The sequence below is a fragment of the Necator americanus genome, chromosome IV, assembly GCF_031761385.1.
Source record: "Necator americanus strain Aroian chromosome IV, whole genome shotgun sequence".
NCBI classification, from domain to species: domain Eukaryota; kingdom Metazoa; phylum Nematoda; class Chromadorea; order Rhabditida; family Ancylostomatidae; genus Necator; species Necator americanus.
In genome coordinates, this window is record NC_087374.1 from 15685166 (window position 1) to 15708629 (window position 23464).

Consider the following 23464-nt stretch of genomic DNA (forward strand, 5'->3'; position numbering starts at 1 on the left):
CTGGTGGAACCTAAGTCTAAGCCTTGTTGATCTTTGTAGATGAGTAATGTTAACAAGTAATTCTCTTGTTCCTTCATCGACAGATCACGGAATTTGTTTGTAGTCGTCTTCGTCAACATCTCCATTCTTCGCTTTTTTTATGTCGAGAATGTCACTAGTCTGTTAGCTTGTTTTAGCATTTCACATCCCGTTTTAAGGTAAAATGCGTTATATTTCTGCCTATCTCCTCGCCCTTGCTGGTGGAAACCACTCTCCAAAGGTTAGCTAAGCTTCTGTGAATTTCTGAGATTTTGTATTACGATAATTGCGACTTTTTTTAGCTTGAGGATTTGAAAAACATCCTCGGAGCAGTCGGAGTCGACACTGATGTTGAAACTGCCAAGTTGGTTATTTCCCGGCTACAGGGCAAGAGCATTGAAGAAGTCATTGCCGAGGGATCATCTGGATTAGTTTCGGTAACATGTTATCTAATGTCTTTCTATTTCTGATTCTCTTACCTTAATTTGGTACTTACTCTAAATGTTGGCTCCCGATGAATAGAAAGAAAATCTTCTTTGTTTTGTATTCTTCAATGTTTGTCTTAGGTGAACAAATATATTTGCAAAAATTGTCTTTCCGATCTGACAAGACAAAAACAAAACTCTATGGTCGGGCAGGAATACTCACCGTATTAAGCTGTATCCAACTTTCTTTTGGTTCCGCGCTTTCCACTTTGTGTAGTCGGGGTCAAAACGACATGAAGCACGGTGTAGTTGCGTCTCGTGAGCGGTTTTCTTGGCAATTTTCCAAATACCGTCACCCGGATAGATATTAGTGGATTTTTCTTCGTTTTCATTATTTTTTGCTTTTCTTCTTGATTATATCGTCTATTATGTCCTTTTTTTTTCGTATTTTTGTTATGTTTGCTGTATTTGCTTTTGCCGTAGAGATCTATATCGTAGCTGTATTGTTCTTAAGTTATTGTATTGTTTTTGTTCATGACTTATTTATGAAAATAAGTCATGAACAAAAACAACTTTTTTGTCTGTAAGGGAGGGAGAATAGGCGAAGGAACAAAAAAGAACATTAACACAAGTTATAGTATCGCTTTTGTTCATGTTTTGCTTTTGAAATTTGGTTCAAAATTGTGTCTATTTCTATGTTAATGTTCTTTTTTGTTTCTTCGCCTACTCTCCCTCCCTTACGAACAAAAAAAGAACATCTACATGAAAATAAGTATGTGAACAAAAGTGATACAATAACTCAAGAAGAATACCGACACAATATGGATCTCTGCAGCAAAACTAAATGCAGCATACATGACAAAAATTCGAAGAAAGAAATATAAAAAAAAATCAGAAGGAAAAGCAAAAAGAATGAAAACGAAAAAAAATGCGGTCAATATCGATACAAGAGAGTCATTTGGCGAAGTTCGACAAATTGCCAAGCAAACCGCCTGCGAGCAGTCAAAAACCGCGCTGCTCCAGCTCGACCACTCGTGCAGCTGCACCGTACTTCATATCGTTTTGTCCCCGACTATAAGTGTGTATTAATGTGGTTGCTGTTTGATCACATCATCAACATCTAAAGCCCATGTTGTAGTCTGTTATTCGGATCAGATATCAATCGGTTTTTCTTAATTAATAGGAGGAGGGTTGTCAAAACAGCAAAACTAGCAGACCGTTGTCTTAGGGGGTACTGTTTAGTGCCTTAAAGGTATCACCCCACGAATCTGAGGTGGTACGGATTTCAGGTGGAGTATTCGTATACGGGATCGTAGACTATGGAGAGAGAGTGATCCCGTCAATTATTCCTAATTGCCGTAAAAAACGCCCCGGAAGATACGGTGCCGGGCGTTCCGGCGCGCTATTTTCTACAAAGAGTTCGAATTAGGGAGAAATGGACGGAATCGCCCTCTTCTCCATAATCTACTATCCCATATACGAATACTTCACCTAAAATCCCTACCACCTCAGATTCGTGGGGTGATGCCTTTAAATTTTATATATTTTATATTTTATAATTTTGGTGGTTAACCTTGTATTACGTAGATTTTACTGATAGCTTGATTATTGATAGTTTCAATATGCAAGAATTTTACGGATTTTTGGTTACCAGATTCATTTGACGGAAATCTAGATGTTCTTTCCGTCATCATTTAGATCTCTCTCCACATCCGTGAATAATGGATGAGGAAGCGTACCTTTCTGATGAAGAACTTTTGCTTCATGTAAATGAATGTATGTTAAAGTCACGCGAGTGAGAAATACCTGTTGTAATTTCGCTTATTTTTTCTACCAATTCTGGAAATGCCGCTTTACAGTCATAGGTGTGATAGGGAGGAGAGGAGTTCTTTTGCCAACCGTCCAAAGGTGAAGAGGAGACGGACCCTCCTCAGGTGAAGGAGTCTAGCTCATGGGGCGCTCAAGTGGTGAGGATCCCTTCGCCAGTAATCCAAAAATGAGGGAGTTCTTTTGCCAACCGTCCAAAGGTGAAGAGGTCTCTCCCCCAACCGTCCAAAAGTGAAAGGGTCGGAACACCCCCTCCGACTATCGCATCTATGTTTCCAGTTCTCTGCGCAGCCTTATCGTTTTTATTTTTTGTTGGTGTATTTTCCCTCTAGTTTGCGTATGACAGCTCTTTCTAAGTTGTAACTAATTGTGAACGTGCAAATTGCAACTGAAGATGGACCTACATCTGTTGACCGTATTTACAGTATCTGTGTTGTCTTTTTGTGATAGGTGGAAGAACGGTTCCTGTATTGCATATAAGTACAAATAACTGAGGCTGCTATCATGATATATAATAACGAGCTTTGTGTGTGTGTCACGAAATTCGAAAAAGGGCGAGCGACGGGTCCACCCGGCGTCGGATTGGTGCGCTGGGGTCAGATACCTATAGAAGGGGGTGCGGCGGGTCCATCGGCGTTCACTGGCGCGCCGGCGCCAGATAGTTATTATATGGGTTGCGACGGGTCCTGCGGTGTCGGATTGGCGCGCCGGCGCCAGATACCTATGGAAGGGGGTGCGACGGGTCCATCGGCGCCAGATACCTATGGAAGGGGGTGCGACGGGTCCACCGGCGCCAGATACCTATGGGAGGGGGTGCGACGGGCCCACCGGCGCCAGATACCTCTAGAAGGGGGTGCGACGGGTCCACCGGCGCCAGATACCCATAGAAGGGGTGCGACGGGTCCACCGGCGACAGGTTGGTGCGCCGGCGCCAGATACCTATGGGAGGGTGTACGATGGGTCCAACGGCGTCAGATTGGTGTGCCGGCGCCAGATTGCTATAATATCGGGTGCGACGGATCCACCGGCATCGGTGGACCCGGTCATTGGTGCGCAATAAGTTAGTGTGCATGACGCAAAAGATAAATGGTTGGACCTTTTTCACAGCCGTGACCACTGGGCGCTTTGCTCTTCACCTTTATGACTCCTCCGCGTGCCTATTTCCTTCTTTATTCGCCTCAAGTTTGTAGCATTGTTTTTTTTTTTTGTAGTTTGTAGTTCTCAGAAAGTGGAAACACGCATGCAAACGGATGCTTAAATAGTAGCAAGATGTTTATATGATCTGACGTGGAACGTTATCTTTATCAGTAGGATGATGTCTTTCACGTCATTTTATGTTAAAACATCATTCTATGATAACTATAGGGGGAAATCAGGAGGAATACCCATACTTCGAGTAATGCTTTCAAATCGTATCTACATTATTCTGGCATCGAAGGAGTATGTGTAGCTGATGGTCGAATACTTTTCAAATGTAGAATTGACGCGTTTAGAAGGAAAACTCCGTAATCTTTCGCCTTAATTTATAATATAAAGAAGAGAAGGAAAGCGTTGTTAAAAAACACAAATCTAATTTTACAGAAAATACCACTACTATCAACTTTCATTGATCAGTCAAGGGGAGCGAAGCTAAAACCACCGAAAGTCTGAAGTCCGGCTTTAGCCGGACATTCAGACTGATATTGTATATTTCACCATTTTGGAAAGGTCTGCATGCAAAGGGTAATGACGGTGGGGTAAAGTGTAGTTGGATGGGGGGAACTAGGTGGCGCCCTTATTAGGTAAATAATCAAATCAGTCGGGGCCCTAGGAACTAACCATTAATCTTAGAGGATCTATGAAATATAAGCTAAAGTTATTAAGAGAAAGAAGTAAGTTAAAGCGTCGAGAAATAAGAGCGTCATTGCCTGGTGAACGTTTAGAAAAGGTATTCTAGCAAAAATTAGAACTTTTGGATTGATTGATTATTTCATCTATGTCCTACTTGGGATAACAAATGCATACTTTGAAGATAGTGGTACCAAGTAATCATATGGCAGCGATATGTAATTCCTCGCAAATAAATCTAATCCGGAGAAACAAATACCAAGTTCTCCATATTTAACTAAAATGATGTTGTGCCATGCTTTCTTCCAGGAGTTTTTCGTGTTTTGTCAATTTTCTTTACTTTTTGCACAAATTCTCCATTCAGATCTCAGGTGGAGCTGGTCCTGCTCCCGCTGCTGGAGGTGCTGCTCCAGCAGCAGCTGCTGCCCCTGCCGAGGAGGCAAAACCAGCCAAAAAAGAAGAGAAGGAGGAGTCTGATGACGACATGGGCTTCGGTCTTTTCGATTGAATTGTTTGTTATGAATAAATGTTATTTCTTCCATAAACCTACATTTGTACATTTGTAATATGCACAAGACAGTATATTTGTCGTGTTGGCGAATCGTAGTCATCTAGTTTAGCAAAGAAACGTGAAATTTGTTTCTTCTAGATGCGGGGTGTGTATGAATTCATCTCAAGCCCTTTTGAAGAGGTAATAAGTTCATTTTTTAGTATATTTTAATGGTTGTGTTGAAAAGGTGGGTTATATTGGCAAGTCAAATATGTAGTACTTGCAGGTGCTTGTTGCTGAGATCGACCAAAAGTTATGTGCCCTTTTATTTCATTCGTACAAATCTGATGCCATTACAGACTTAGCTAAGATCTATCCAACAGTTAAATTTGCCGAGGGTCACATTGCTAATGTGAAGGATGTGAGCATTTTATTTTTTTAGTAGGAGTGAAACTAGGTTTAGAAGTTTATGTGCTGTGGAATAGCGGATTCATCGTGATTCAACCCTCATGGTTTGCTGTGCGTATTCCTCCCTCGCTTCCCTGACTGCTATGCTCGGTCTCTCTTCAATGTCTTTAAAAAATGGCTGGAGTTTCGCAGCGTTCCGGAACATCATCTGTTCCTCATTTTCGAAAACATTAGTGGTCGTCTGAGACAATTTAGTCCAGATAGGAGTAGTGTGTAGAGGTAGTACGGGGAGACAGATGCCACGAATCCTTACCAACGCAGAAAACAAGCGGTGCTCTCTCCTTTCCAAACACACAAGCACTTTGAAGTGTTCCCGGATCCAGAACACTGCGACATTTCTAGCTTATTTAGTTCCATTTCAAATTTTAAGTTGACATTTCTCATGAGATCTGTAATTGCAATGCCTTTCAACTTGATCGCCCCAGCTCATTTTCAGTTCATCTCTGCGCATCAATGAATCACATTGTAGATCACGAAAATGCTCAATGGTGAGAAAACTACAGAGAACATATCGATTTCTGAGCATTTATTCGAGCGGTGTTCAGATTTTCGAAGAGAGGTATACAAGCAGCTGTTGCGCATTCCATATGGAACAACCAAGAGCTACGCAGAGGTATCGCCCGTCTTGGGTAGCTGTATATTCTTGATTGACGCAATGAACTTCTCGCTTCTCATCAGGTTGCCAAGTTAATGGGTCGCCCAACCGCTTATCGCGCTGTTGCTCAAGCTTGTGGAGCGAATGTTCTACCTGTTGTGATTCCATGCCATCGAGTAGTTGCCTCGGACGGATCGCTGGGCGGCTTCAGCTCGGGAGTTGAGATCAAACGCCGACTACTAGCTATGGAATCTGTGATCTTCTAGCATCATATATTATTTTTCTCCACTCCTGTTAATGGTTTTCTTTGCTACTGCTTTAGAAATCTGGTTCATATAATGATTAACTTGAGAAGATCTCTGTTTTACGAAATATTTATCGTCTACTACTTAACTTCTTCGTAGATTTTTATGTATTTTATTGTAACTGTTAACAGTGAATACGTACTGCTTTCGAAATTTGCTGTCTTTGTTGCTGAAGGCTATTCATTCTCCCATCATCACTGTTCAGAAGGTAACATTATTTAAATGCTTAATAATATCAAAATGGTATTTAATCCATATGAAATGAATTTGCTGCTATTTCTTTTTGCATCCATACTATTTCTTAGGCAATATCTATATAGTAGGGTCAAAACGACATGAAGCACGGTGCGGTTGCGTAAGCGGCTGCGCTCGAAGCGGCGTGGTAGAGCGTAGCGGATAGGATCTAGGAGGGCTGCTATGCACTGCAGTGATGCTATCACCGCTCATGGTTAATTCGCGACGACCCCACGTCAATTCCATCCGCCGTCTCCACCGCGCCGCTTCAAAGGCAGCCGCTTATGAAACTGCACGCTTCGTGTCGCTTTGAGCCGACTAAACATCGGCGACACTTGAGGACACTTTCACTGAACATGAGTTAGTTAATGTCGTCCAAAATGCTACAAGATTACTAAGTTTCCGCCAATATATTGTCGTGGATAGGAAAATAGAGAAGGAAGTGTGGTTTCGAACTGTCCAGAAGATCCAGACAAAAAGACGATGTACGATAGTATTATTACTGTTATGAACATGACGAATTACGATAAGGTCAACTGTGGGCATTGTAACAAAGCGGGAAAAATGTAGTTGGGGGTACTCAGTGGCGCCCTTATTTCCCGAAGCTCTGACTTACTTTTTTCTCTTAGTAACTAAAGTTTACATGTCATAGATGCTCTAAGACTAATGCTTAGGCCTTAGGACCCCGACTGATTTGATTATTTACTTCGAGAGATAAGGGCGCAACTGAGTGCCCCCTCTCCGTCCCTTCTCCAACAACTACATTTTACCCCAACAAAGCAGGAAAGCACAGCGAGATTTCTTGTTAAAGGCATCACTCCACGAATCTAAGGTGGTACGGATTTCAGGTGGAGTATTCGTATACGGCATAGTAGATTATGGGGAGAAGAGTGATTCCATCCATTTCTTCCTAATTGCCGTAAAAAACAGACCGGCAGATACAGCTTCGGGCTTTTTAGCGCGTTTTTTTTCTACGAGGAGTTCGACTGGAGCGCGCCAGCCTTGTGCGGCGCCGCATCTTTCTGGCCGTTTTTTTACGGCAGTTAGGAAGAAATGGACGGAATCACCCACCTCTCCATAATCTACGATCCCGTATACGAGTACTCCACCTGAAATCCGCACCACTTCAGATTCGTGGGTGATGCCTTTAGGCAGCTGTAGCAACTCTTCCGAAGCAAATATTGGGAATTAATTAATTAATACTAAATGTCCCATAATTTCCTTTACACGACTATTAATACGTTAATTCGCAGCAGTTTGAGTCCTAGGCTGAAAGGACCAATTTATCTGATCGATAGACGAACGTTATCGAGTATTCTGTTGGCTGTATTTTTTACTGGAATATCCTTGCTGTTGGATAGAAAAATAAAAATATTAGAAAAGCTGGAAAGGAACATGAGGGAAAACTTAGTAAATCGATAAGTTATCCATAAACAGAACGAGAGGACCGTTCGCATGCTGACGATGTTGCATTTTGCCGCATGCTTGAGAGTTAAACTGTACAACATGGATGACGTAGGACAGGGATTTCCGTTTCTTAAGACAATTTCTCTCGCAAGGCTTCGCAGAAAGGCGATAAAGGAAGACCTTAAAGAGAGAAGAGCAGAAGTACTGGCTGAAGCTGCAGAGGCGGGGAAAAGCATTCGCTATACCGTCGAGACTTCGCCAGTCGCAAGACAAGGATGACTGCTCTCCGGGACCCGAAGGAACAACTATTGCATCGAGAAAGGGGATGGAGATAATCATCTACGACTTCTACTCCGATCTCTTCGACAGCCATGTTCACTTGCCTCCTCACCATCTGAGGGAAGACGGACATGTCATTCCAGAGGTTCTCCCGTCCGAAATAGGACATGCTATCAGGTCGGTAAGAAATCGTACGGCACCCGGTCCGGACAGAATAAGACCAGAACAACTGAAGAACCTTCCGCCAGTACTCATGAACACCCGGGCGAGGCTCTTTACACGTTATCTGTCGGAATGCAAGGTTCCTAAACAGTGGAAGACCAGCAAGATAGTGTTGCTGTATAAAAAGGGAGATCCACATGACATCGGCAACTATCGTCCAATCTGTTTACTGTCCGTCATCTACAAGCTCTTTACAAGAGTGGTCCTTAATAGGATTGAAAAAGTCTTGGATGAAGGACAGCCATGCGAGCAAGCAGGGTTTCGAAAAGGATTCAGCACGTTTGACCACATTCACACTGTTTCGAAACTCATCGAGGTATCACGAAAGTACAAGATGCCGCTCTGTCTCACCTTCATCGACTTGAAAAAGGCCTTCGACTCAGTTGAGACGGAAGTGGTCGTGGAAGCCTTGGACAACCAAGGCGTCCCTAGTCAGTAAATAAAGGTACTTCGAGAGTTGTACAGTAACTTCGACCGGAATTTCGCCATTCTACAAGAGTATCATCATTGACGTGAAGAGGGAAGTCCGACAGGGTGATACAATCTCACCCAAAATATTCACAGCCACCATCGAGAACGCAATGCGAAAGTTGGAATGGGACGATATGGGAGTGAAGATTGATGGTCGGCAGCTACACCATTTGCGCTTTGCTGATGACATCGTACTGATAACACCTAGCATCAGCCAAGCGGAACGAATGCTGACCGAATTCGACGAAACATGAGGATGCATCGGTCTTCAGCTGAATCTGCAAAAGACGATGTTCATGCGGAACGGATGGGTCTCGGATGCCCCATTCACGCTCAACGGAACGAACATATCCGAATGCACCAGCTACGTTTATCTGGGTCGGGAACTGAAATGATGAACGACCTGACCCCCGAGCTGGGCAGGAGGAGACGAGCGGCTTGGGGAGCGTACAAGAGCATCGAGGATGTAGTGAAGAAGACCAGGAACACCCGGCTCCGTGCTCACCTCTTCAACACCACAGTACTTCCTGCTTTCACCTATGCTTCGGAAACCTGGGCATTTCGCAAGCAGGAAGAAAACGCGGTGAGCGTCATTGAACGCGCAATTGAGAGAGTGATGCTAGAAGTATCCCGTTTCACGCAAGCGAGAGACGGGATTCGAAGTTCTCTTCTACGTCAGCGATCGAAGATTAGAGACGCCGCCGCGTTTGCCAAGGAAAGTAAAATAAGGTGGGCCGGACACGTGATGCGCTTTAACACAACAACCGTTGGACCAGAGCCGTGAGCGACTGGGTTCCCCGCGATATTAAGCGCACTACAGAAAGACCGCCGACCCGATGGTCAGATTTCTTCACGAAGTCCTTCAAAGAAAAGTATGGTGCTCTTCGTGTCCCACGCGGAAGGAGGAACCACTGGGCTACTCTGGCACGCGACCGGGACAAATGGAAGAATTAGTGGCGCCCGCTCGACCAGTTCGAAGATGAACGGGAGGCAAGGTGATCGAGGCGATCAGGGACAATTTCTGGAGCAACAATCAGCAGACTGAACGACGTTTTCTTTTGCTTTGGAGACTCCTCGTTTCGTACATCGATAATGCTTTACTATGTTCTTACGAATATACATATATATCCTATGTTGGGAAAACCAACAGAAAAAGACCGATAAATGTCGAAATGCGTTGAAGATGAAGGAAGCATCTCCACCTGGTAGGTCCAGCAACGACTGGAACGAAAGTGTTGGCATCCTGCCGAAACAAGGAATTGGGCGGGTGCGGATAATCAATAGCTCCTCTCCGCCGTCGGCTTGTATATGGGAATGTAGTTTTTTAGTAGTAAATCTCCATTTCCTTTTGCTTTATTCCTGTTTTTTGGTTCAAATAGTGAGATCTCACAATGTGATTCATTATCCAGTTCCTTTCACATAAAATGACCCATGTTTTACGCTGTTTTGCGGTTTTCGTCTAACGTTCGCAATCCATTTTTCTTCACGGTAGGCAAATGTGGCACACTTGCATTCATTTCTCTTTCATCCTCACTAACAACAATTCATCACGCTTAATAAATGCTACCGAGATCTCGAGATCCGAGATTTTAAGACATTCCAGTGTTGACAATATGTTATTTCTAACACCATTATGCAATTTTTTATCCCTGTGTTACTGTAGGAACTTTCGTCGTACATATCGCCCCTTTCATCTTTGTTTCGTTTCAAAAACAGCCATGGGTGAGATCATTTTTGTCAAATAAATAGAACATCACAGACAGAAAAAAAGAACACATTTGTCCGGGAAGGTGTTAGCAGGCTAGACACTCTCACTCATTGAAATAATAACAGAATTGCTTAAGGAACCTTCGGGTAAGAATAAGCCACAGAACTATCGCGTTATCATCGCTTTCATATTTTAATTCTATAGTTGCCCCACGTATACGCTGTGCTGCACTTCGAACTTCGAAGTCAGTTCTCAGATTCCTCCATGAGCTAGAAAATGTTTCCTCGTCTAAAAAGTTGTTTTTAAGCGTTTTCGAGAGTTGTCTCAGTTTTCAAAGTTTTAAAGGTGACGTTGAATCGAAAAAGCTTATGTATCTTCTTAACAGAGCTGAAAATGGTTGAGGTCGAATTGATTTGTTATGTAGCAATCCGGAAAAGCTCATGATTTGGTAATCTCACTGAGAGATCTGATTGTTAGCTTCAGTTTAAGTAAAATCAGAGCGCATTTATAATGTGGCAAGAAAGATAGGGAACAACTGTGTTCGTCATTTCTTTCATTTTTAAGAATTCGTGAGAACTTCTGCATTTGTTTCTTTTATGTAGTACTACTTGTTGTATTGTTCTCAATTTTCTAACTAAAAGCAAGGTGGAAAATTCGGAAGATGTCCCTCATCTTTTTTCTTCTCGACTAGCATGCTTATTGATGAAATAATTATAAATCCTGGCTTGATCCCAAATAGGTCCCCTTTTGATCTTTCATCGATGAATTCGTACATACCTTAGCACAAGTGGTTTTATTTCGAGAATATTTTTCATACTTTTTTAAATGAAGCGCATTGAACGTATGCTTTCTTTTTTGCGATAGTATCACTTTTCAAACCGCATTTAGTTCCAGCTACTAATCAGCTTTCCAGACTTGGGATGATTCGTTTCATCCTGATCCAGAATAGGGCAGGAAAAACCCGACTTGCAAAATGGTATATGCATTTTGATGACGATGAAAAGCAGGTATTTCTTCAGTTTCTTTTTCTTTGAAAAATCAGCACTGAAGTTTACCATTGTGGTTTCTAGTCACAGTATGTATGGAACTTTGTGCATTTTCAACTTCATTTCGTTTATATTTACGTCTTCGTATTCTAGATTTGTAGTCACTTTTTGAAACCAGTTTCTTTTTATTATGTAGATTACTATTTATTTGCATTTCCTTGTTCATATATCTTGTTGTTGTGAACAAAGGTCATAGTAAATTTCATTTTTACTATCAATTTGTTATTTCCTTCGGGAAAGTGATAACTGTCCGAACGTAAAACCTATTCAGAAACTGATAGAAGAAGTCCATGCTTGCGTTACCGTTCGAGATGCTAAACACACGAATTTTGTAGAGGTTGTTTGTTTTCTCCTTGCTCTTGCTTCTAGTATTTCCTATTGGTAGTTTGTCCCAGTTCTGTTGAGTTACTCATTTCCCTATTCTTGTTTTCAGTTTCGAAATTTCAAGATAGTCTACCGGCGTTACGCAGGATTATACTTTTGCATCTGTGTCGATATAATGGATAATAATCTTTATTACTTAGAAGCTATCCACAATTTTGTAGAAGTAAGTTTTTTACAACATATTCCGTCATCTTGTGGTGGCGTGCTTTTTTTGTTAGTGCTATTTTCGATGGATTTTTTTTTTCTGCTGTGAAAGTGTCATTAACTCAGTCATACCTTATTGCAGGTTCTTAACGAATATTTCCACAACGTTTGTGAGTTGGATCTTGTTTTCAATTTTTACAAGGTAGGCAGATTTCTGCGATATTGGTGTAATGCAATGTTTTCACCTTTCTTGAATCTCTTTACTTAGGATATCCTTACACCCTTCATAACCTGTCCGATTGAGTTACGTTTAAAGTTGAGACTATACTAACGTTCTATTTTTATCTGAGGTCTATAAACACAGATAATGGGCGAAAATCTTGATGTTCCAGCAAATCTTACAATTTTACTTGCATTTATTCTTTTTGTTCGATCGTCATAAATGAATTCTGAAAGCACAGTCAGATTTTTGTACGCAAAAATTAACAAATGTGTTCTTTCTTGTCGTAATATGTTAGAAATAACTCTTTAGGTTTACTCGGTCGTTGATGAGATGTTTCTTGCTGGTGAAATTCGTGAAACGAGTCAAACCAAGGTGCTCAAACAGCTGTTGATGTTGACTTCATTGGAATAGCTGTTGTTTTCTTGAAACAGGCAATGTCGCTTTCTCGGTCGTGAGCATTCTAATTTTCATTAATTTGATAGTGCACTAGATGGTTGCTTATACATGGTTTCTATCCATGTAGGTCTTCCAATTTTCTTATCACACTTTACTGCCACCACACTATTTTATTATGCTCTTTCACTCTATCTTCTTTTAAATGCTGCGTGAAATTCAAAGCTATATTATTATCATTCAAGAATGGTGTCGGTATGCTATGTTGTGTTTTGTTCTGCAATCATGTAGCTGTACTTGTACACCGTGGTTTCCACGATTCCCAATATTTTCTTTAAATTTGAAGGATGTATTGCGCCATGTATATGAGAGATTCTATTCTTCTTTAGTAATTTGTTTTGATCTTTTTTAAGGAATAATATTTTTCTTTTGTTTTGTGTGCAGTTTACGTTTGATACGGCGGCTAAGCATATTAAACCTAAAATTGTGTAGCCGTACTCCTTAAAATAATAAAAGATCATAGATGCTTGAGTTCTGCGAACATAGAACTTCCTTCTGCGTTATTAATTGCACGGATTATTTCACAGAAGAGTGGATTGTGTGGGTTTTGTCTCATATCCCAGTTTCAATCAAGAATGATGAAGTCACTTTTTAGCGCCATTGGCTTTGCGGACATTATAGGAAATGTCGTCAAATATTTCCGATGTTTTAGCATTCTGCATCGTTTTAAGATGACGAGAGGTGATTTGTATATCTAGTTCTTAAAGAGGGAAGACGGTAAATATTACATTTTAGTACTTTTTTAAACCAATTTTGCAAAAGAAGTTATTCCTGCAAATTTCTTCAAAGTGTGTCATAATGTTGGAATTGTTCAACTTGCACAGTACTGTAGTGGGAAACTTCAGCCTTGGCTCTGGTATTGAGTAATAGGTGCTTGAGTACACGCTCCCTTATCGTTTGCTACACATGTTACAGTAGCCACCAAAATGTGCATGCTGTCTTACAAAAACATTGATTTCTAGACGAAAAGGTAGGGTGTTATAACTCCACCCTTTCATGATAGAAGCTGTTGACTTTCAGATCTCATTCATTGTACATATTTAGCGATTCTTCTTAACCTGTGTTGCTTGTTAGAAGGACAGGAGTACCGTTCTTCCAACTCCTGTTGGAACCGGTGTTCTGATGTTTTCATTTTTCGAAACTCCTTGCTTCCAAGTCCCAAAAAGTCTTCCTAAAACTAAAAAAAAAACTCGAATGATGTTTGTTTGTGATCACAAGTGGTTGTCACATGGCCTTGAAGTGCTTTTCGTTAACAAAAGTGCCTGTGCTGCGCTGCGCCTGTGCTCAACCAGTCTGCATCTGTCGTTGGGATTACACTGTTAGTGATGCGGGGAAATCCGTGTGATTTGCCCGCATACCGCATGGCCCATCCCTATGCAATCACTTGTTCTCAGTGGAAACACTGTTTTTCAAAACGCTGCGCTCATGTGCAGCTGTTAATGCACAGCTACTAACATTCGACAGAGTTCACCGTTAATATCGTTATCAGGTTTTGTAAGTTTTTCTTGTCTCCTTACTATTCATCCATTTATCTATTACACTGATGCAGTAGTTACTGCTATTTTAAAATCACAAATTTTTGTCGTTTCGTGCTGGAATCCATGCGTTTCAAATAGGCATGGTGGTAATAATAAAGTCAACCTCACGACCTCTTCCTTGTGGGACCCAACGGTTGCAGAAGAAAAACTTTTACAGTGGCAGATTATGCATCCGTGCACGAAATAAACAAAAATTATCAAGATCAAAATATAGAAGCACTAATGTGTGATTGATCGAGTCATGCGTATGAAAAAAGATTGTGAATTCTAACCTCTGTAGAAATCTTAGAATTTATTTCTGTTATCCCAAGTGATAAGTGGTGCAACGACCAATATAGGATAGAAAATTTGAAAATTTATCTGTTGCGCTTGTAGAATCGGGGCAGTGTGAACGGTTAAAATGTCTGGATATGTTCGCATCGAATGAAGATGGTTGCACCTCAGCATATAGTACTGTCAAAACGACATGAAGTACGGACAGTTGCGTAAGCGGTTGTGCTCGAAGTTGTGCGGTGGAGCGCAGCGGTTGGGACCGTGCGAGCACCCCTGCTATCAGCATTCATTGCTGCAGTTCGTGGTGGTCCCATCTCGATTCCAACCGCTATCTCTACCGCGCCGCTTCGAGCGCAACCGCTTACACAACTGCACCGTGCTTCATGTGATGTTGACCTGACTATACTAGCACACCGGTAGTTTGCCAAAGAGCTGCTTCTGCTGTTGTATATTTCGTTCGTATAGTCGGGTCAAAGCGACATGAATCACAAGTGTAGTTGCGGTGCATTTGCGTACGCGGTCGAAACTGTGCGGAGGAGGCAGCAGTAGGAACCGAGTTGGGACCGCCACAAACTGCAGCGATGGGTGGTGCCAGTAAGGATTTCACCACGCTCCTAGCTGCAACACTCCACCGGACCGCCTCGAGAGAAGCCGCGTACGCAATTGCGTACGTATGACACTACTATATGTAGCAAAAATATACATGCGCAGACACTATCATATGTGAATAAAACTACATGAAATAAGATAAAGTGAAGCCATTATTGATAAAATCTACTACACTTGCTATTTTTAACATTTCTGGATGTTTATTCATCTTTCTCTTGTTTCATTCTTCTCACAAAAAAAGACTAGCCTATAACTGTTGCTAAAGAGAGCTGTTTCCAAGTGTTAGATGAAAGAGAATCATGGGTGACTGATTTTATAAGTATTATTTCGTGCAAACTCTATGTTTTACTTCTGGTTGGTTGGGTGTTTTCCTTGAGCAGGCAAACGTTTTTGTATTTCTTTACTTCATTTGCCCATTTTCTACCTTTGTCTGGGCCTCTGCCCCACACTGGTTGTCCGCGTATGTCTCACCTTCATTTACTTATAATTTATCTTCCTTCTGCTCTTTTTTTGTCGTATTCATGTATCCGCTCCTCATTATTCCCTCCAGTCCATATGATCACCTAACTTTCTTTCTATCACCTTATTCAGTGCTGTTTGTCTATTGCTGCTATTTATACTTCGGTTTCGCCCTTAATATATTTTGAGCTGGCGGTGCACCGATGCTGCTCCGGTTATTTACTCACCACTTGCCTCCGTCTTTCTTTGCTATCCGTTCATTTTTCGGCCTGCTCAGGCATGTTTCAGTTGGATCTTATCACTCTATCTTTCGAACGACTGTAGCAAAGTCGGCTACAGCTCATCTCTCCATCCTAATTAACACTAATCTTTCATTTCGAAATACGCACATCACAAGACCGCGCTCCTAAGTCTTTTCTATCGTAACCACGTGTCAGCTAACTCAACTCACACCGATCGGGTGCAGATCATGGTTTGGGGGCGCTCAGCAGAAACCCGAGCGAATTGGCTGCTGTGTGTGCCTGCAGCAGCGATCGCCTGTCCAGGCGCACTGTCCATCCTTAGGCTCCGCCCATCACTTCCACCGAAGGCCCGCATGACTTGGATACTCTGATCAAACGAGCTTGTATGGAAATGAAGTCGATTAGAGGTCCGCGGTAGTCACACGGTCGATGGTTCAAAACCGCTGTAGTGCCAACTAAGCTTTTCATCCTTTCGGTGTCGATAAATTGGTACCAGACTTGTCTGGAAGGATAAGAACACTGACTTGATGGTCGGCTGGCCCCTGCAAGTCACTGTATAGGCCAACACGCGCTCCAAAACTTCAACGATTACCACGAACACAGCAATAGCATTGAAGACGAGACAACCTTCTAGAATTTTTACAATTCCATCAGTTAGTAATGTATCTTTATTTTTGGCTGACTTTATTACTTGTTCTGGAAAAAGAATCTTTCTTCACTCTTCGTTTTTGTCGCTTTATTTGAGTCATGTTCTTGAAAATCATCTTCAATTCCAGTATGCTAGTGGCGTCAGAGTCAGACGATCAGCCAAGATCGCTCACTTATCTTTCCGCTCGTTCAATTGCACTGCTGCTCTTTAAGGTGATTGTTTGATTGAGTCATAGCTTTCTTGTGTGACTATGACTGTTGTCGAAAATATTTTTAGACAAATATTCGGTGGCGCCGCATTTCCGATGTGGCATACTCTTTACGTGATTTTATTGACCAATTGCGATTGCCGCCAAAAGCAAAAAAGGTATTATTTATAAACAAATAACAAGTGCTTAAGGAAGCGAAGGAGTGTGTGGTTTTGGATTGATCCTTATTAACAAACGAACCTACCTTCCGAAGCTTGCCGCGATCTCTTGATCACTGATCATCTGCAGCTGCCTCAGAAATGCCGTTATCAGTGGTAGTAGGAAGGTTGCGTCGCATCCGTTGAGCTTAGCACGGATAATTGTCTGACCTGAGAAAGTAGCACTTCCCTTGCACCGTCCCTTGATAGAGAAGCATCTGTCAAGCATTCGCAGTCAGAAAAGCTAAGAAGTAGAGCAAGTGAATGTTTACACAACGAAAAGATTTGCAAAAGTTCACATGTGCGTCCTTCAAAAATCGCCGCTCTTGTTTTGTTACCATAAGCTGTTACTCTTGCCGCAACGAGCATCATTCATCTGATTCGTAGCGACAGCTGTTCGATTTTCTGATGTTTGCAGCGGTGTACACAGAAACGCCAAGCCTTGTTACAGATATCTATATTTCCTCCCCTATTCTCATTATGTTTCGGTGGCTAATAAATTTGAGACAAACGCCTACACACAGTCTATACGAAGGTTTTTCTTCGCTAGAATTTCTGCACGTCGCTGCAAGACGTCTTTATATTTGGGAACCCATCATGGAACTGCTTGAAGCGATAAGCGTGTCTAAGTGGTCATAAGGCATGGACATGGGGTACGATAATCGTGGTAAGCACCATAGGAAATGCACCATTGTTTTTTTCTATCCATGGAATGCGCATAGCGGTCGTTTGTGTCAACATTTGAAGTGGTGCTATACAATGGAAATAGTTGTAATGTTGGTCGAAATAGCTCATCTGGTCTCCATGTTTAGGGAATTCGGACCGCTCTAGCAGAAGTGCTTCGCGAGGTTAGGAGATGGAGTGAGTTCTGTTCTTCGAAATTTGTGGGAGCATTCAGATGTGCTATAGTTGGGCCAAAACGATCTGAAGCTCAGTGCGGTTGCCTACGCGGCAAGCGTCTGAAGCGACGCGGTGGAGATGGCGGCTGGACTCTAGGAGGACACTCGCTAGCTCCACTCATCGCTGCAGTTCGGATGATGCTAACAGTGATCTCATCTCGATGCCAACCGCACAACTACACCATCTTAAAGTCGTTTTGACCGAATTATTGGATTGTACCTAGATCTACCCCACTCAACTAACAACGCTAGGATCGTTATCTCGAAACAGTACTAATGCGTAGTGGACTTCGAACGTCTTCGCAAAAGCGAAATCTCTTCTCATGAATAGTTGCAGACATAAGAACTACGATTAATGTGTTGCTATGTGCAAGTCACAACGATTAAGATATTTCATTAAACCTGTATGTTAGTTTTATGAAATGAAGAAGTATAGCTTGTATCTAAGATAATCTATATTTCAGTTAGTTCATTTTGAACCTAAGGCAATAGATCTGCTTTGCCACGCTCTCATGCCTCAGCACAACATATAGTACAGTCAAAACGACATGAACCACGGTGCAATTGCGCACGCAGCTTCTCTCGAGGCGGTGCGGTGGAGCATAGAAGATAGGAGCGTACTGGAACCCTTGCTGGCACCATCCATCGCTGCAGTTTGCGAAGGCCCCATATCGGTCCCATTTGCTGCCTCCACCACGCCGTTTTGAGTGTGCACGCAAATGCAGCATGCTTCATGTCGTTTTTACCTGACTATAAACTTAAAGTTTCGAATAGGACGCATTTTGGCGAAATCTCATGATGAAGAGTTCTGTTTGTTATTAAATTCTTGAGAAGATACGTGATTTCTTACTCAAATGTAGCGATACAATAACTGTTTTCGGGAACAATCCTTTAATTTTTGGGTATGGTGTTTTTTTTTCTGTTATTAAGCAGAACGGGCTTGTGTCTCTTCATGCAGTTGTGGCTTTTGTCTTGCTACTATTTCAAATAAGAACTTCAATAGACCTGATTTTGAAAAGAAAAAACACGGTGAAGAACAGATCTTGCAGCTTTCACAGCCGCAAGATCTATTCTTCACCATGTTTTTGAGGAGAATAATACTAATTTTTGCAGACGACAAGCACGCGGAGATGTTCATCAAGGAACCAAAATTCAAACGACGTGCCATGAACAGAAGCGAACATTTGCGAACATTTTACGAGCATTTGATTTGGAAGATTTCCAGGTCAGTTTCGAGTGTTTATTTCAACATCGTAGCGCAAATATTTATAATCTAATTATTTTTGGCTTTCCAGCATACAGATTGATGATTGGAGGTCTGCCCGTCACCTCATCGCCACTGAATGCTCGAATTGGCCGCAGATGCAGTTTCAACTAGCCTGTTTGTATGCCATGACAGACTGGATAGACGATGACATCCGCTTCGATAAGTATCGTAGAATGACCTTCAAGTGAATTCTTCCATTTTTTTTGTGTGTCTTCTTTTGAGATCTATAGTCGAGTCAGAACGACTTGAAGCTCGGTGCAGTTGCGGAAGCGGCTCCGCTCGAAGCGGTGCAGCGTAGCGGTGAGGATCGATTGGGACCCCAGTTAGCACCTCTGATCGCACAGTTCGCGATAGTCCTACCTCGATCCAACTCCGTTGCGCCTTTTCGAGCCCAATCGTTTGCGGAACTGCACCGAGTTTCATGTCTTCTTAACCTGAATATACACTACGCAAATAAGATGTGCTCCCTATTTCTGTAAAACAGACGCATCTGGTGCACGAAGATGCAAGGTCTCCGTATAACGTTTTTCGAAATGAAAAAAAATATTCTAGGGAATACTATGCATCGATCGTGCATTGTATTACGTCGAACGTGTCCAAAGTGTAGATATGTTCTAAATTCGATTATCTGATCCACGTGATTCGCTAGTATTTTTCGATTAGCCTTGTCAAAGAAATGAATCATAAATGATAAGCAATAGTCCCAACAGCTTCTGTTGCACAGGTTCTAAAGTTGATACTTCTTTGAAGTCAATCTAAAACTAAGCAGTTTTTTTTTCCTTTATGTAAGAAATGATATATTACTTAAAGGCATCACCGCACGAATCTGAGGTTGTACGGATTTCAAGTGGAGTATTCGTATACGGAGTCGTACACTATGGAGAGAACGGTGATTCCGTCCATTTCTTCCTAGTTGCCGTAAAAAACGGCCTGGAAGATGCGGCTGCGTACGTTTCGGCGCGCTATTTTCTACAACGAGTTCGACTGGAGCGCGCCAGCCGTGTGCTCGCGCCGCATCTTCCGGACTGGTTTTTACGGCAACTAGGAAGAAATGGACGGAATCACCGTTCTCTCCATAGTGTACGACTCCGTATACGGAATGGACGGAATTACCCCCCTCTCCTTAATCTACTATCCCACATAAGAATAATCCACCTGAAATCCGTACCACCTCAGATTCGTGGGGTGATGCCTTTAAGGTCGATGCTTTGTTTGCAGCAAAAAAACTTCAATTCGTGTAAATGTTCATTTCCTTCTTTTCGATTCAAAAAACTACATTTTTCAGAAAGCAACTTTCCGATCACCCTGTTTATGATTTTTGGCTCACGTTGCAAGAAAGTAATTTGGACACATTCTTCGATACTGGTATATTAATCTGCATTTTATTTCCCTATTATTTCCCGAAGCAGCTTGTGTAATCTGTGGTCATTTAGCTTCAACTAGTTCAGAAACACGTGTGCCCAATCAGAAACTTACGTTGTGCTTTCAATTCGCAATTCGACATGGCTACTGCCAGCTGGTCAAACATATTTGGGATAAAATCGGCGACAATACAAAGGAATATATAGGTTGATCATTATATTCAACAGTTTGGCATTTAAAATTTTGGAAAACATTCGTGAGAAATTAGTTTGAGTGTAGGTCTTCTACAATGGCGGTCGTTATGCTTTCGAGCTAGGGATCGAGACACTATGCGTTTCCTATGTACCAGATTGTGCATAATGAACCCGGTCTCCATGGCTCGACTCTCATGGACGGCATTCTTTGATACTTTCTACAATTCTGTCAACGTAATACTTTCCCCACATACGGTTCTGGAGCGGCACAATTGTTCATTTACAGAATGAACAAAGCGACATAGTGGAAGAGAACAAATTCGGTAAACGTCTGAAGTTCCTCGTAGAAAATTGTTGTCCAGAGTTAAGAAAACGTTTACTCACCATGGAAAACTTCAGGTCAGTCAATGGATCTATGACTGTCTAATCAATACACGTTATTTTGTTCATCTAATAATTCTAGTTTCTCGCTTGTGCGAAATTTTACTTCATGACAGACCTTTTGAGTAATTATTCGAGTAAAATAACAAGTAATAAGTAAGTACAATAATAAGTAACACAAAAGTAAGTACATTACACCATGCCACTTTACTGTTTCTACAGCATTCTTTTCTTTTAGAATTTGATTGGTGTTCAATATTTTCTTTTTATATCAAAATGGGGTGGTGTAGTGCAACAGGTGAGAGGGCCGTTGCGGCTGCAATATGATCGATCGGAGGTTCGATTTCGCTCTACTGCCAACCAAGCCCTTCATCCTTCCGAGATCCATAGATTGATACTTGAGTTGTCTGGGAGGATAAAAACACCCACAAAATACGTCGGCTAACTCCTGATAGTCCTTGCACAGGCTAGTTTCGCGTTCGTAAAACTCAAACGACTCTTAATTGGAGTGAACGCGATGGCGCATCTCAGGCGGACTGATCAACGCCAGACACTTTATCCTTTATACTTTTTATCAAAACGAAGAAGACGTTAAGAAATTGTGCTGGCACACTAGGTATTTTCTTTGGTTCATATATTTGTTGAAAGTAAAGGAAAAACTTAGCACACGTTATTTGACAAAGTGTTAAAAAAGCGAAGTCGACGCAGAATTTTTGAACTCACATACTTTGACCATGAAACGAGTTAAACTTGTCCATCTGGGGAAAACAGGAAACGGGCCTATCCTCCAACCGTCAGCTTTCTTAAATGGAAACTGTCAGATTTTTAGGATCGTGTCCGACGCGTTCCGATACAACCAAGCAGAGACATTCGCATTTTTGCTAGAACATTTGGATGGCGACCAACTGAGAAACGCACGGTAAGCTACTGCAACTGTGCAGCGTATATTTGAAGTGTCCTTCAAAATTGTTGATGCGCAAGTGTTGTATTGTTCCAACAGCACAGTAAAAGCTAACGTAACTAAATTTTAGATATTGTTCCATTTAGCTACTTCACGGGTGCGCTGTGACTTTCAAAAGAAGTTTCTGGAACTATAGTCAAATCAAAACGACATGAAGCAGTTGCGTAAGCGCCTGCGCTTGTAGCTCCGCAGTGGAGATGGCGGTTGGAATCTAGGTGGGACCATCGCGAACCGCAGCGATTGATAGGCGTAGTGAGGATCTCCCATCGATCCTAACTGCTACGCTCCACCGCGCCGCTTTAAGCGCAGCCGCTTACGCAACTGTACCGTGCTTCATTTGGTTTTGATCCTAACATATGTGCCTGCCCCATAGTCAGAAAGTCCCAACATAGTCAGAAAACTTCCATGAAAAAATTCTCTTTTTGGTACCAGCAGATCCTTTCAGTCTCTTCATATATGCGTTACGCGTGGAACGCAAAATTTGTCTTCGAAATGCTCAACATTCAAGCCCGACAGGGAGTTGAGCGCGCGTCACTAGCAGATATCTACAGTAGATTCGTTGAAAATAGCAGGTCGCACAGCCACACCAAATTTTTGAGCGGATGCTAGCTACTGCAGTTTTCTCCTCTTGAATCACGGTCTCGAAAAGATGTGGGAAGGAATGAACAGCTGATATCTGCACGTAACATGCAACACTTTTATGGAAAGACTAAAGTGCCCTATCTGCAGTAGAACTGGGTTATGGTTGATACATAGAATGTGCATTTGAAGTAACTCAAACAGTGCTCACATTTGAAGAAAACAAAAATATTCTGGTGTGTAGCTTCATTTCTATTTGTGTGACAGCGCAAAAATGCAGTACGGTTTAGTAATTGGGGACCAATATCAGCAACAAAATCGGGTTTGATTCACTAATATTCTTTTTAGAGAGGTGATTGATCGTATTCATGATCGTCACAACGACACGAATGGTGAGCGTCTTCGCCATGCGATGATCCACCGACAGATGACCATCGACTAACTGCTTTTTTTCAATCTCAGTTTCTCTGTTACTAATGCGGGCTTCACGGCTAGTCTATAATTATCACGTTTTCTTCAACTCCCTTTGTATATAATTGCTTTCCCATACAGAACTAGTTTATTATTCGTACAATAGTTTACAGTCGGAGCAGATCTCGTCTCATTGGTGAGTTACAGCGGGTCTATCACTACGTAGTTGAAAAAGTGTATTTGTTTGGAGAATGAATATTTTGTCTTTTCTGATAAATGTTTGTTTTTCTTTTCGTCAAGGACATCAATTGTTCACAGCGTGTTGTTATTAATTGATTCTATCCTAAAATAGGAATAGCGTCATGAACTGACTAAGTTTCTAAGGTGTTTCAGTTCGAGAAACTAAGTTTTTTTTTGGTTTGGTTTTGTGTGAATAATAAGCATATCGGTTATGATAGTGGGTGACTAGAGACTTAGGGATTTTATCACCCTAGTTGAACAGACCAAAAGCGGTGGTTCAGTGGAATGTGTTTATTATATGAATATAGGTGAGCAGAACAGTTGCCAGCAATATGAGTGAATGAAAGAGTGGGCAGAGCGCTGTCTGCTGCACTCTTGGACGGTACAAGTCGTTATGTGACGAAAATAACCATAACAGCGAACGGTACTTTATACCACGCTCTTTATCTATCATCGGGGTCGATGATAT

General features: G+C 41.8%; 5 protein-coding genes across 9 annotated transcripts; all 5 read left to right on the top strand.

Annotated features, from left to right (window-relative positions):
* Nucleotides 1-202: 202 nt before the first annotated feature.
* Nucleotides 203-4605, top strand: RB195_001420 (uncharacterized protein; the record flags this gene model as incomplete). Its single annotated transcript, XM_013438380.1, has 3 exons — nucleotides 203-259; nucleotides 321-455; nucleotides 4462-4605. 3 exons carry the CDS (start codon nucleotides 203-205, stop codon nucleotides 4603-4605), a joined length of 336 nt encoding a protein of 111 aa, XP_013293834.1.
* A 141-nt stretch (nucleotides 4606-4746) lies between these two features.
* On the top strand, nucleotides 4747-8822 carry RB195_001421 (uncharacterized protein; the record flags this gene model as incomplete). 3 transcript variants are annotated; one of them, XM_064198180.1, is made up of 7 exons in its annotated part: nucleotides 4747-4788; nucleotides 4874-5008; nucleotides 5525-5543; nucleotides 5601-5668; nucleotides 5734-5904; nucleotides 7784-8528; nucleotides 8662-8822. In XM_064198180.1, the coding sequence occupies 7 exons, from the start codon at nucleotides 4747-4749 to the stop codon at nucleotides 8820-8822; spliced, it is 1341 nt and encodes a 446-aa protein (XP_064054060.1). The 3 variants fall into 3 exon arrangements, with proteins under 3 accessions (XP_064054060.1, XP_013293835.1, XP_064054061.1); XM_013438381.2 differs by lacking the exons at nucleotides 7784-8528; nucleotides 8662-8822 and having other exon boundaries at nucleotides 5525-5668; nucleotides 5734-5916; XM_064198179.1 differs by lacking the exons at nucleotides 4747-4788; nucleotides 4874-5008; nucleotides 5525-5543; ... (1 more) ...; nucleotides 5734-5904; nucleotides 8662-8822 and having other exon boundaries at nucleotides 7922-8536.
* A 2-nt stretch (nucleotides 8823-8824) lies between these two features.
* RB195_001422 (uncharacterized protein) lies at nucleotides 8825-9352 on the top strand (the record flags this gene model as incomplete). Of its 2 annotated transcripts, none has more annotated exons than XM_064198181.1 (1): nucleotides 8825-9352. In XM_064198181.1, the coding sequence occupies one exon, from the start codon at nucleotides 8825-8827 to the stop codon at nucleotides 9350-9352; it is 528 nt and encodes a 175-aa protein (XP_064054062.1). The 2 variants fall into 2 exon arrangements, with proteins under 2 accessions (XP_064054062.1, XP_064054063.1); XM_064198182.1 differs by having other exon boundaries at nucleotides 8876-9352.
* Nucleotides 9353-11196: 1844 nt separating this feature from the next.
* On the top strand, nucleotides 11197-12484 carry RB195_001423 (uncharacterized protein; the record flags this gene model as incomplete). The annotated part of the gene is made up of 5 exons (XM_064198183.1): nucleotides 11197-11283; nucleotides 11594-11659; nucleotides 11756-11869; nucleotides 11993-12052; nucleotides 12383-12484. The coding sequence occupies 5 exons, from the start codon at nucleotides 11197-11199 to the stop codon at nucleotides 12482-12484; spliced, it is 429 nt and encodes a 142-aa protein (XP_064054064.1).
* Nucleotides 12485-16424: 3940 nt separating this feature from the next.
* RB195_001424 (uncharacterized protein) lies at nucleotides 16425-22786 on the top strand (the record flags this gene model as incomplete). 2 transcript variants are annotated; one of them, XM_064198184.1, is made up of 11 exons in its annotated part: nucleotides 16425-16508; nucleotides 16573-16662; nucleotides 17514-17562; nucleotides 18714-18825; nucleotides 18896-19051; nucleotides 20153-20232; nucleotides 20301-20435; nucleotides 20509-20657; nucleotides 20710-20822; nucleotides 21634-21723; nucleotides 22693-22786. In XM_064198184.1, 11 exons carry the CDS (start codon nucleotides 16425-16427, stop codon nucleotides 22784-22786), a joined length of 1152 nt encoding a protein of 383 aa, XP_064054065.1. The 2 variants fall into 2 exon arrangements, with proteins under 2 accessions (XP_064054065.1, XP_013293837.1); XM_013438383.2 differs by having other exon boundaries at nucleotides 20316-20435.
* Between the last annotated feature and the right edge of the window lie 678 nt (nucleotides 22787-23464).